Below are 14,107 nucleotides of genomic sequence, written 5' to 3'. Positions count from 1 at the left end.
ATCATCTCTTGATCACCCCAAATGTGTGTGGTCACACTCATGTTTACTTACAGTTTTAACTGTTCATGATACCCCGAAGCTCAGCATGGATCCCTATGATTAGCCCAACCCTCTTAAATCACATAGGGGGCAACCGAGGCACAGAGCTGGAGAGCTACTTGTTCACAGTTGCAGGTTGCTTAGCTCAGTGTCCACTGACTAACCCAGGGTCCTTGCAGGTATGTGTGTGGGGGACACAGATAGGGGCAAATTTTTTTCCTGAGGGAAGGAATATGGTAAGACCTGGAAACAAAGGAGAGGGGGACTGGGGTGGGTGGTCAGCCAGGGAACCCAAGGGTGCTGCCTCCTTCTCTGGGAAAAAGTTTGGTAATCTGAGTTTGGGGCCTGCAAGGGCTCTCTGAGGCTCTGGGGCTTATTTTAATCACAAATGGTCTCTAAGATTCCTGGAAAGTACCATGAGATGAAAAAGGGGAGATAGAGGAAGAAGAAGAGGAGGGTCGAGGGAGAAGAGAACACTGTGGAAGTCAGTGCAGGGTGGGCAATGGGGGAGGACCCATGATGACTCTCAGTGCCTCCCTAGCAACATGGACCCCATTTGTCTGACCTCAAGCACCTCCCCTGTCCTCCCTGAGCCTCAATCTCCTCCCTTCTACAAAAAGACCTGAAAGGCCTTTTCAGCTCAGACACCTTTGCTATTGATTTTGGGGTGGGTCAAGACTGTTCAGGGCTGGGGCTGAGTGGACCGGGGAGTTGGAGGAAGCCTTGGGAGGGAGAGGTTCAGGGAGGAAGGGGACAGCCTGGCCTATTTGTGGGAGTGTCTCCTCCACAGGATGATCCCCAAGGAGCAGAAGGAGCCAGTGATGGCTGTCATGGGGGACCTTGCTGGACCAGGTAAGATGGGCCCAGTCCTATGCTTTCCTCAAACTCCTCTCTTGGTCCCAGATTGTGGTCACTCAGGCCTGCTGGCCCCAGGCTAGCAAGCAGGTGTGAGTTCCAGAGCCCTGAGGGAGTGCCTGTGGAATCTGCCACCTGGGCACAGGCATTTCCTGAGGCTTTGAAGGGGCCCTGCCCTTATGTCCACAGGCCAGGCCTCATAGTGGGTTCTGACCCCAAGATGATCCTGGCCTTGGTCCCAGCTAAGGCCTTCCTTGAGGGCTCTGGTCCCAGATCAACTGTAGCCACAAGTTCTGGCCTACTTGTTCCTGCTAAAGGTACCTACAGACCTCTCATGGGCCTCAGGATGACCCAGGCGGCCCAGCCCAGGGCTCAACACTAGTGGTGGGGGAATAGCATGGCAGGAGAGCCACAGCAGGCCACTCCCTCAAACTCAAACCATTTTACTTCAAAGCTGGCTCATCCAAAGAATAAATCATCTAAAACCATGCTTATCAACCTTGTAAGACCTCTTCATGAACTTCTGGAATAATTTTGAAGTCTGCTTGTTTGGTCTACATTAGAGCATTTCAAATATTTAAAAAATGAATTCAACTCAGGGGGGACCCTCAAGCTTTAGTGTGAGTCATAGTTGTTTCATGTTTTTCATTAAAAATAAAGATTCACAACATCTACCCCCAAGGTCTCTGATTTCATAGACCTTGTGGGGGGGGGGCATACATTTGCCTTTTGGACAAGTGTTCAGGTGACTTCAAAGCTGGTGACAGTGAGCTCGCTCTGAGAAATGCTTGTCCAAGGTCCCCTGTGCAATTGGCCTCTGTCAGTCCTAAGAAGCAGTCAATCAAGTTGTGTGGCTTTATATGCAAACTTTTAACCTAGCTAGTTTGTGTGTTCTTGCCTCTTATTGTTGGTGTTGTGTTTCTTTTAGCCCCCCTGCCCCCTGATTTTGTGTGTTGAAATATGCAAACATTGTGAGATACTCATACTTCAGTTGGAAGAGTCGGGCAGTACCTTCTCATTTCTGTAGTCTGAGTAATTAATTAGAGTCCTCTAAACATCGACACACATCATTTATGCCACACTTGAAATATATAACTAGTTGAGAATTGCTAAGCCACTAATTAAAGAGGATTTTGAAATGAAAGAAAAATAGGAAAGAAAAAGAAATCTCACTCTCTCACCACTTAAAAAGTCATTTTAAAATAGTAATAATAAAAACACCATCCTTATTGGATGGTTACTGGGTCAGTGTGCTAGGAGATTTGAATCTTGTTATTTGAGCCCCAAAACAATTCTACAAGTTAGATATTATTATTCCCATTCTGCAGATGAAAAAAATTTTGACTCAAGGAGTGAGGTTTCTGCACACCTCTGGGTAACAGAGCTGAAATTTGACTTGCACTTTCTGTCTCCAGAATTGCTTCTTCTATGTGGTTATGCAAAGAATACATCTTTTTCTTTTTCTTTTTTTTTTTTCACACCAGGGACTGAACCCAGGGGTGCTTAGCCACTGAGCCACATCCCCAGCCCTTTTTATTTTTCATTTTTTTATTTTGAGACAGGCGCTCACTGAGTTGCTTAGGGCCTTTCTAAGTTGCTGAGGCTGGCTTTGAACTTGCAATCCTTCTGCCTCAGCCTCCCGAGTTGCTGAGATTACAAGCATGCGCCACCATATCTGGCAGAATACATCCATTTTTAAAACTATTCAGACAAAACACCATGAATGACTTTGACAGTGAAAGTTCTTCATAATGGAACTATCTGTAGATGATCACTGTTATCATTTTTGTGTAAGTTCTTATGTCTACATATGATTTGTTTATATAGATGCACATACACATAGGCTAAATACTGTGTGCTGTGTTCTTCGGCTACTTCCTTTTTTCACTTAGCAACATACCACGGACTCCTTTGCACACTACCATGATTTATCTTACTGCCTCCCTCCCCTCAGTTTCCCTGTGCGTGGACATGTCATTTATATTTAATCAACCTTTAATGGTGGTCGTGAGGGTGGAATCCTTAGGAGTAGAGCCCAGGAGTCTTGTGCAGGTAAACTGCAGCACCTGGGTGGCCCTCATTGCTGCTGGCAGCTACATCCCTCTCCCCAGCCTGGACACCCCTCCAGATGACTTACTCTCTCAGGTGACTTTGGCAACCCAAAGCCTCCAGTACCTCTTCCCCCACTTTCACTCTCAACTAGTGACCTTGCTACTATAGTTTTCGCTGAGAAAACTATAGTAGCTCAAAGAAAACATGGGCAAGCCCCCTTTGCCACATCTGTGCACTGGCTTGCATCTGTTCTCAATCCTTCTTTGCCTGAGAGGGTGATGAACGCTCTTCACACCTGTCTGGTGCCAGCCCTTCTAGCTGGACAGGACACCCTGCTCTGCCCCTTCTCAGGCTCAAGGACATTCCTCCAGCAGTTCTCCCTTGTGCATTATCAGATGGTCCCCACTGCTAACACTCAGGCCATTATCTCCCCGTTACAAACAAGCCCCCTGGATCCCATGCTGCCTGCTGCCACAGGCCTTGAAAGCACAGCTTCTGCAAGCCGTTATCAATGCTTTCCTTCCCATTCTGTCTTTTTAACACATCATATGCCAGTTTCCAAACACACACGTAAGTAGAGGGTGCCACCCTTTATTCCTGGATCCCCAAGCAAATACCAAAGAGCACTTCATGACATCCCCTAAATTCTTCAGCATCCATGAAAATAAGAAAAAAGACATTTCCTTACATGCCACTAAAAAAATATTAGCACATTCAGCAAAATTAGCAGTAATGATTTAACAACATCTACTAGCCAATCTCATATTCAGCTTTCTCAGTTTTCTAGTTTATTTTAATCAGGATCTAAACAAGGGTCATAGTTTTTATTTGGTTGCCATGCCTCTTAAATCTCTTTTAATCTAAAACAACCCGCCCCCTTTTCCCCATGTCATTGACTTGTTTGAAGAAAACAGGCCAGTTGCCCTGTATGTAGAATGTTCCAAGTCCTGGCTGTGCCCACCGCTCCCCTGTGGGATGTGTAAGCTTGTTCTCTGTCCATTTTCTCTTGAATCCTCTCCAATCAGACTTTCACACCCAAATGCTCCATAGAAACAGTGTTAGTGAAGATTACCAGGGACTCTATGTTACTAAATACAAGAGTCAATTTTCAGCAACACTTGACCTCTTGGTCACTTTGTTATCCCAGAAATCTTCCAGCATTTAGTTTCCAGGACACCATCCTCTTTAGATGTTTTTTGTTTTTTTTTTTCTCCCTTACCAGCTAACTGTTCCTTTCCAGACTCCAGGGCTGGTTCCTCTCATCTAAATGTTGGAAACCTCAGGGCTCAGTCTTGGCTCTCTTTATCTTTTCTCATTTCTTCCTGATCTTTTTCAGCTTCCCGGTTTAAAATATCATTTTATAGAGCTGGCACATGAGCCTGTGTAATTCCGATTTTATTTTAATAAGTTAGCTAATTCATTAATTTTCTTCTGGCTGGGATTTGAACCCAGGGCCTTGTACATGCTAGGTAAATGTTCTACCACTGAGCTACACCTCCTGCCCTGTATCTGACTTCAGTTGGACAACATTGGCCATGCTGGTGACATACCTTCTGCTCTCCTGTCACTCTGTCCACCAAAAAGCTTCTCTCCTTAGTCAAATGTAAAAGTTTGCATTTTGTTGGCAGGGAAAGCACAGATTTGGGGGATGGATCCCACACTACTAAGGACAGTCATCAGCCAGATGACAAATCCTAACCATGAGAAGGGAAAGAAATGTAATGTTCTGCATTGAAAAACAACGGCAACAAAATACCATTTGTAAGCTCACGAGTCTCTAATTTTTTAAAATCTGCAGGTCAGTTTTCTTTCATGAACATCAGAGTCACATGCCCTACTCAGTATTTCCACTTGAATGTCTGTCTGCAAGGCTCCTCAAACTGAATTTTGAACACAATTGGGAGTTTAAATATAGACTAGATATATTAGAAAAAAAAACCAAAATATGTTCATTTGGAAAAGTGATGTCTCTTTAATTGATAAAAACAAGTTACAAATCATGTTTGCTATGATTTCACTAAAAACTCACATATGAATATGTAGTTATTAAAAGACTTGAAGCTGGGTGTGGTGATGTACACCTACAATCCAGCAGCTTGGGAGACTGAGGCAGATGGATCACAAGTTCAAGTCCAGCCTCAGCAAAAGCAAGGCCCCAAGCAACTCAGTGAGACCCTGTCTCTAAAAAAAAAAAAAAGAAAAGAAAGAAAAAAAAACAAAAACAAGGACATGAAATGTCATACACTGCAGTGTTAATACTGGCAATCTTTGAGTGACAGATAATGATATTTATTTTTCTTGTTTTTTACTTATACCTAAATTTTCTAACTTTAAAATGCACATTTATGTTTTTATAATAATAAGAGACTATTTAAAACTTAAAAAGAGAGCTGGACATGGTAGCACATGCCCTAGGAGGCTGAGGCAGGAAGATCACAAGTTCAAGGTCAGCCTGGGCAACATATGAAGCCCCATCTCTTAAAAAATAAAAATTAAGGGTCTGGGGATACAGCTCAGTTGGTAGAGTGCTTGCCTTGCATGTACAAGGCCCTGGGTTCAATCCCCAGCACCAGAAATAATAATAATAAAAAAATTTAAAAGACAGATGTCTAAAATCAGACTTCTGGTGTTTCTCTTCCCTCATCCTTTTCCATCTCGCTGAGCCCCTTCTGCCCACTCAGGTCAGAAATCTTGCAGTTAACTCTCCTCTCACACCCTGCACCTTTTATTTAAAAAGTTTAGAATCTGACCATTTCTCACACCTTCACCACGGTGGGCAAGAACCTGCCTGAGAGATTTATGACATAGGTACAAATGGCCAAAGAACAGAGTATCATGCTCAAATAATTCAGCTCTGAGCAGGGCAAACCATCAGGTAGGCAAGGAGTCCAGAACGCGGTGACTCCCAGCGTCATCGAGTGTGAGTGGAGCAGCCATTCTGGTACATAGCATATGATGCTGTGACAGGTGCCTTAAGGCAGTGGCCAGGAGTGCCTTGGGGGTTGGGTAGTAAGAGCTCGCTCTGGCCTCTCTCGGCAGTCCCTTTGCTGGACCTGGGGAAGAAGCTGAGCGTGCCCCAGGACCTGATGATAGAGGAGCTGTCGCTTCGCAACAACCCAGGATCCCTCCTCTTCCAGAAGAGGCAGCGCCGGGTGCAAAGGTTCACCTTCGAGCTTGAGGAGAGTCAGCGGGCGGTGAGTAGGTCTCCATTGTGCTCATGGAGAAACTGAGGCCAGACAGAGAGTCTGGCCAAGGACCTCTGGGTCCTTGCAGCTGGGGAGACTGGGGTGCCCCCATCCGACTGAGCCCCTGCTTTGCTGTGTGATCCTTGAAAAGGGTTCTCCCTGCAGGCATCTCTCCCAGAGACAAATCACAAAATGAATCGGGAGGATGAGCTGTGAGTCCTGGGTGTACAGAAACTGATAAAGAACAGCCAGCCGTGTGCTCTGGGCTAAATTTGCAGTGGGCAGGAGTTAGTTCAGACTTCGGCTTGATCTAAGATGGAAAATGCATGATGCTTTTTAAAATTTTGTCTTTCTACTTGAAGAAGAAAAAGGTCATGGAACAATCTGCTGGCAGAAAAGGAGGGTGGGAATGGTTTATTCCTAGGCTTGGAAAAGGCTGCAGGCAGTTTCAGGTACTTCTAGTGAAAACAGAAGTATTTTATCCATATTCCACTCCATTTCTGAGCCACTCAAGAGGCAACCGAGAGGGAACGATGTGACGGGAACAATAAGAATGTCAAAACACCTACCTCTGCCGTGCACCAGACAGTGCTAGCCAAGCGCTTTCCAGTTTATCCTTGCATGGAGTGCTCGGAGGTAGATACCATTATCATGGTGATGCCCACTTGAAAGAGAAGAGAACTGGGGCTCCGGGAAGTATCTTGTTGAGACTCCATGACAAGTGCAGGGAACAGCGAGCGTTCTTCTGTTCCAGGCACTGAGCCTAGTGTTGTAACCATCCATCCTTCTAACATGCCCTGGAGATGAATGCGAGGGTTCTTGCCCTTTCCCTCTCTCTCTCTCTCTCTCTTGGGTGGAGGAGAACCCTGGCACCGTGCCCCCTGAGGGTTTATCCCCCTACCCCCACAGATCCTGGCCGGAAGCGCCAAGAGGAGAGTAACTGGAACTGCGGAGGCGGGAATGGTGAGCGCGGAGGCGGGAATGGTGAGCGCGGAGGGAGACCCTCGGGAGGGGCAGCAGCGGGAAGGGGCGGGGCAGCTGTCTGTGGCTGTCTGAGCTTCTGAGCGCCCTGCCCTGTGCCCAGGTTGCCAATGGCCCCGAGGGGCCGAACTACCGCTCCGAGCTCCACGTCTTCCCGGCTTCGCCCGGGGGTCCCGAGGACTCCCACCCAGCAGCGGCGTCGGCCCATAGCCCAAGCGCTCTGGCGCCAGGTGAGTGGCCGCTTTGAGTCCTGGCCACCAGGGCTGAAACGCAGGGAGCGACCGCGCCCCCAACACCCCAGATCAGAACACAAGCCCAGAGAGTGGCAGCAGTGCGCCCAAGGTCACACAGCGAGTCAGAATCCGATCCCAAACTAGAAGAACCCTAGGTTCACTTGCTCAGGTCCTCTTCATTTCCTGGGATGAGGGAGGGTCCCCTTTGCTGGAGCAACTGCGACATTCCTTTTTCCACTCCTCCTAACTCCAGCCTTGCGCCCCCAACCTTGTCAGCTGGGTGGGGATGGGAGTGGGGCGGCGGAGACACAGCCCACGCGCCCGCTTCTTCACTTCCCGCGGGGCACCCACAGCTGCTTCTCCCGCAGGCTACGCGGAGCCCCTGAAAGGCGTGCCGCCTGAGAAGTTCAACCACACCGCCATCCCCAAGGGCTACCGCTGCCCGTGGCAGGAGTTCATCAGCTACCGGGACTACCTGAGCGATGGCCCAAGTTACACCCCCAGCCTGAGAGACTATCGGAATTTCAACAAGTAAGGCCAGGCTGGGCGGCGCGGGCAGTTTGGGGCAAGCCCAGGACATACAGGGTACCATAGCAGTAGCCCGAATTTCCTAGCCTTTCCACATCCTAGTTCTAGTGCCAGCACTTCATATGTACTTATTGAGGTCTTGCTAGAACAGTGCCTCAGCACCTAGTAGGTGCTTCATAAACGTAGGACGAATGAATGGTGAACGTGCCCCAGTCTTGTTGTATTCCCACAAGATGAGGTGGCTGTGCCTTGATTTCCTCTGTTCGGCCAATGAAGAGACCGAGGTTCAGGAACGACCTGCCCAAAGTCTCAGAACAAGGAGGAAGCAGCAGGACTGGGATTCAAGCCTGGGTTTGTGTGACTCCAGAGCTGGTGTCTTGTTCTCCTCACTGCTGTGGGCCACTCTATGATGGACATCCAGTTCTGCCCTGGAGAGCCCCAGATCTCCCCATCCCAAGGCCAACCCAGCCTCTCTTTACTTGCATCAATGATGCATGTGGAAGAGACCTCCAAGGTGGCCGTGAGGCTGCCCAAAGCTGGGAGTGGGGCCAGAGGTCAGGGCCACAAAGGAGTGTCATATATTGGGTTTAGGGCATAAGTTCTCCATGTGGGTTTAAATGCAAACTCCAGGTCTGGCTGTGTGACCTTGGGTAAGCAATTTAACCTCTCTGAGTCTCCATTACCCCACCTGTACCTACTTCACAGCATTGCCATGAGGATGACATGAGAAGCCACAGGCAAAGTTCTGGCAAGTAATAAGTTCTCAATAAACGTTAGCTACAGGTACTACTACTACTGTTACTGCAGGCTGAAATGATGGTTGGAAGAGCTAAAAAGGGAGAACTTCAATAGTATTTTGCCCTGGGGATCCAAAAACAGACCATAGGACTCAAGACTGGAGTTTGACTTGGAGGCGGGCCTTGGACTGGGGGTGCATTTCAGTTGCAGTTGGCTTCCTCAGTCCGCATCTATTTTTGAACATACTCCTTTGGCTTAGGCTATATTAAGTGAGGAAAAGAAGTGTCCACAGAGAGGAGGCCACAGTCCAGCTCTTCTGGCACCTCCTCAGACCACACGTGGAGACTGTGTCTGTCTGATAGAGACAGATGGGTGCACTCCAGGGCCTGGCTAGGACGTTTTGAGGCACTTTTAGGGAGGACTGGAGGATGGGTATGGGGGGTGATCAGCCTTGAGAAGAGATGGCTCAGGAGAAAGGTGACTACCAGGGAGGCCCTGATGGGAAGAATCAGGCCCAACAGGCGCTGTGTGAGCCACGAGCCATTGGCAGACATTCTGACTTCCCTGCCAGCCAGGGCGGCCCTGTCCTCCTCCTGGGCCCTCAGATCCTGCCTGCCCTGCTATTTAAAACCCGACGCAGACGTTCAGTGCTGGCAGCCAGCTTCCAGGCTGGCTGGCTCTGGGCACATCTCCTACCCATCTCAGGCCTCTGATTGACAGGCGGAGGCACATTCCCACCAGCAGGGGGAAGGCCTTAGGGAGTCCTGGGCCCAGACCTCATCTGAGACAGAAGGAGGAACTGAGGCATAGAGAGGAGGGACAGCGGTATTGGGGGCCCAGTGGGGCTCAGAATGCTGGGCTCTGGGCTTCCAGTCAAGGCCCCGGCTGTGAGGCCTGCTTGGCTTGGACACTGCCCAGCCTGTTCCCGCTGGGCCTGGCTGTGCTGCCAAAGCTGGGGTGGTCCAGGCAGCAGTGCTTTCCTGCCAGGATCCCAGGCTCTGGCCCATGGTGTGTCTTTCCACCCCTCTCCCCACTGGCCCCTGCTGCAGGCAAACACCACACCAGCAGTGCTTTATGTTTTCCTTAAAATTAAAACATTGTTTTAAAAATCACACACATATATTCTCTTAGAGAAAAAAAATAGGCAACTTCAAATGATAGCAGGGCCCTTTGTTTACTGTCCCCCAGGTCCCTTTCCCAGGTCCCTTTCTAAAGGTAGCCCTGTTGTCCGGTTGGCCTGTGTGTTTTTGGAACACATTGTTAAGGCTGTTGCATACTATAGAGCTTGTGGCCTTGGTTTGTGAGTATCATATGTTTTGATACTTTATGTTTTATTCTGTAACTGGCTTTTTTCATCCAACATTATGCTTTTGAAATCTATCACACTGATACCTGTAGATCTGGTTCTTTCCTTTTAAGCTGCAAGAATTCTGTCCTATGACACACAATTTCTGTCTTGTCCGCTCCTCTGCCAGGGGACATTTGAGTTGCTTCTGGTTGTCACTAAGGCACCATTCATGTCTGCTTCCTTGTGCTTACCTGCATGAGCCTCTCTGAGCTCCACACTGAGAGATGGAGTTGCTGAGTGACAGAGTTGACATAAATTCAAGGTTCAGAAGATCCCACTGAATTGTTCTCCAAGGTAGCAGCACCAATTTGCGCTCTAACCACTCAACTACGAGTGAAACTGCCCCTACCCCCTCATCAATGTTGCCTCATTATCAAGTTATTTCCTTTTGCCAGTGTTTTGGGGGAGAAATGGTAAATCTCTGAGGTGATTTGCATTTCCCTGATTCTTGCTGCTCTTTTGGAGCCTTCCTTCTCTCTCCAGTTTGTGGGTATTTTGTTCTAAGTTGAGGTAACTAGAGGAAGGAAAATCTCTTTCTCCTTCCCCACTAGGGTCAGACTTGGGAGAGGGAGGAACTGGAGAAATCTGTTAACGATAGTGAAAAATCTTTGCTGTATACAAGGGAAAACTGAGGCCCAGAGAGAGGCAGGTAGGGGCCACATGTGACCTGAATGTCAGCCTTCTGCCATCCCTGCTCCACACAGCCCACCTTTCCTGTTGCTCTTTTCCCAGGACCCCAGTGCCATTTGGAGGACCCCTCATGGGGGAGACCATTCCCAGGGCAGGCACCCCTTTTGTCTCGGAGCCCTTCAGTGGCTTGGAACTCCTCCGCCTCAGACCCAGCTTCAACAGGGTGGCTCAGGGCTGGGTCCGCAACCTCCCAGAATCCGAGGAGCTGTAGTCCCAGGCTGAAGCTTCAATTCCTCAGTCTCCAGGCTCAGGTAGTATCTGAAGCCAAGACTCGTGGACAGCACTTCACAGTTTATGAAGAGCCTTCACACATAAACCATTATTGCAAATGGCCTCAAAGGTCACAAAGTTCAATAGTCCCCAAATGCAGATGTGCTTCAAAATCACCTGGGGACCTTGGTCCTAACACAGATTTCTGGCCTGCCCTAGACCTGTAGCATCAGGATTTCGTGAGTGGAGAATTTCTGTCAGTAACCAATACTCCAGGTGATTCCTGTGTGACGGGGCCACAGTTAGTGTCTTTAGGAATCCACACCCACGCAGCTTACACTCCGTTCCCTGATGGTGGTGCACTCACTAGCAGCCCATCTACCTGAGGATATCTCTGATAATTAGAAAGTTTTCCCTTTTACTGAGTTGCAGTTGGTCTTCATCTGTGCATGCTCTAAGTGTTTACTAAGTACCTACTATGTGCCAGACAGTGTTCCAGGCCCAGGCCTTCGGGAGAAAAAGATGGTGGAGAGGGCCGATTTGCGAAGGAGTAAATCACATTAGTTTTCCCTACAGCTCATTGACAATGGAGGAACCGGGTGTCGTGGAGCAGGGGAAGGGTCCCCAAACCTGGTGGTGGGGTGGGATTCCAGAAGTTTCCCAGAGGATTTGAGTGGGGTCTTGCAGAAGGAAGGCGAATTCATTAAGGAAAGAGGTGCGATGGGAGGGCTTTCCTGACAAGTGGATTGGCACGTGCAGAGGTGGGTGTGGCATTGAGCATAGATGCAGGTTGTTCTGGGGAAGAGAGAGGTTATATTAGGAGTCAGTGAAGTCCAGAAGTGGGGTTTTAAGAAATGGGGAAGTTTTAGCAATGGATTTCACTGGTTGCTGTGGGGGACACATTGAAGAGGAGCAGTGCTGAGAACCAGGGAGTCTGCAAGGGGTGAGGCCTGGATAGAGGTGTGGCCATGGAGATCCAAAGGAGAGGTTGCCCTACTGGGCACTTTACAAGAGAGGTGTGGAATGAAGTTCTTATAAGGACTCCCTTCCACCCTCCATCTGAGTAGGTCCCTTAGTTCTAGGGAGGAGGATGGTGGTGGTAGTGCTTTTTATTGAGTGTCTAGTGCTTGGGCTGGGTTCTTGACACACCTGGTTCCTAATTCTCAATATAGCCTGAGAGAAAGGTATTTTTGTTCTCAATTTACAGATGTGAATGTTCAAGCTGAAAAGAGGGAAATGTCTTAGCCGGGGGCAGAGTCAAAATGGGAACCTGTTTTACTATATTGGGTGGCCAAGCCAATGCCCATTCACTCTGGACGCACTGATCGTGGTGCCTTGCCTTGGAGCTCACAGGTTGAGTGGAGGCTGGGCCACCTGATGGGATGGGATGGGGTCTGATTCTGCCATTGCAAGCCTTGTGAACTTGGGCCAGTCATTTCACACCTGAGACTGTGTTTCTCCGTCTGTAAGATGAGTATAGAAACTCCTTCAGGGGGTGCAGGTCACAGTCATGAGGGTTCAGTCATTGTTAGGTTTCTTGCAAACACCGTTCTTGGCCAGAATCTATGGTTCTTGCAATGGGTGTAGCTTGAGAAGTCAGCTGCCAGGATGGCATTGGGGTCAGAAAAGCTGCCACCTGAAGGAAACCCTCCCATCACTGCAGGGGTCCCTTTGGATGGGAATTCCTCTTCTCTAACGCCAGGCCTGATGGGAGAGTGGTTGCATTTTCCTTTTGGTCTGGAGTTTTGTTCCTTTCCTGGATCCCAAAGGGCCAGCAGACTCTTAGGATTGTTTGCAATGGTGTGTTCTCTAGGATTTAAGGGCCATTGTTTAAAGCTAGGCTTTATGAGTGTAAGACCAAGCATCAAAGTGTCAGGCAAGTAGAAGAGGGGACATGGATTGCCTTGGGTTGTTTCTACCGTGCTCTGGAGGGTAACTACCACTGCCAGGCACAGAAGAGACTGGGGGAGACTCCTGCAGTCAAAAGTGGATCCTCATTCCCTTCCTCTGATCATGTGAATTGCTGATGTTAAAAAAAGGCTTACTGTAAAAAATAAAAGTAAAATGTGAAAGTATCTGCCCAACACAGTTGCTCTCAAGTACATTCATTCCTCTTCCCACCCTTCTGCATTCGTTTCTGTTCCTGTGTACTAGAGACAACCACTTGAAAGTTTGGTCCTTTTAGAATTATAAATTTCTGTGAATTTGTACCCATGTATAGGTATATGGCTATATCTTTGTTTTAATGGACTATTACTCTTCATTCAGCAAGTAAAATTTAGATCCTGAAAAATCAGGTAATTAACCTTTCATATAATCTGGGAAAGTAACCTTCAAATGAAACTATTTTGCCTCTTTTTGTTCTTTATATAAACGAAAAAGGGCCAAAATGAGCCCAAACACTGAGAAACCTGACATTAGACATGGCAGAGAATGAACATCAAACTACTATTACATGCAGCCACATGGATGTATCTCAGAAATATAAGGTAAGAGACGGCAAATACATGTTTATGAGTACACGGAAATGTTTAACATAAAAGAATAGTGGTAATTGGAAGGAAGGATTTACAAATGTGAACAGACTCATAAATGCCTCTGGGATAACTTGAAGTTTTCTACTTCTAGACCTGGGTGATTATCACATAAATGTTCACTTTAAAATATTTAATTTTACACCGATTTTATGCATTTTCCTGTGCTTATTTTACCAATAATGCCTTTCAAAAAAGTTAATGAACAGATTAACAGCAGATTAGACATACGTGAGGAAATAGGGAACTAAAAGTACCTACAAAGCATCACACAGATGAAAAAATGGAAAATATGAAATAGTTTAGAAGACATGGAGAATATGAAAATGCTCATAATAGCAATGTTTTCCAACATAATAGAAAATCATCTTGAAGAAGTGTGATGGTTAATCTTGGTTGTCACTTCTGAGTGTTTCTATGAGAGGGTTTCCAGAGAAGACTGAAGTGTGGGTCAGTGAACTAACTAGGGGAGACCCACCCCGAGTGTGGCAGAACATCCAATAGGCTGGGAGCCTGCGTGGAATTGAAAATGCAGAAGGGGAAACTTGTTCCCTGCTCTGATGCATGGTCATCTGTAAGTACACATTTTAGATAAAAGGGACATAGGATTGGCTTTAAGTAAGGGGGATTACATAAATTTCATTTGTTTCCTTTTAAAAAAATATTTAGTTGTAGTTGGGACACAATACCTTTTTTATTTATATGTGGTGCCAA

The 14,107-nt window shown here is 47.4% G+C and overlaps 1 protein-coding gene across 1 annotated transcript; it reads left to right on the top strand.

The window, feature by feature from the left end:
• The first annotated feature begins 830 nt into the window (after nt 1-830).
• On the top strand, nt 831-10,860 carry Myoz3 (myozenin 3). Its single transcript, XM_027949266.1, has 6 exons — nt 831-891; nt 5,986-6,140; nt 7,041-7,100; nt 7,216-7,342; nt 7,714-7,876; nt 10,692-10,860. Exons 1-6 carry the CDS (start codon nt 831-833, stop codon nt 10,858-10,860), a joined length of 735 nt encoding a protein of 244 aa, XP_027805067.1.
• The last annotated feature ends 3,247 nt before the right edge of the window (nt 10,861-14,107 follow it).

This window comes from Marmota flaviventris, chromosome 5, assembly GCF_047511675.1.
Source record: "Marmota flaviventris isolate mMarFla1 chromosome 5, mMarFla1.hap1, whole genome shotgun sequence".
Taxonomy (NCBI): domain Eukaryota; kingdom Metazoa; phylum Chordata; class Mammalia; order Rodentia; family Sciuridae; genus Marmota; species Marmota flaviventris.
This window is presented reverse-complemented; position numbering and strand designations above follow the sequence as displayed.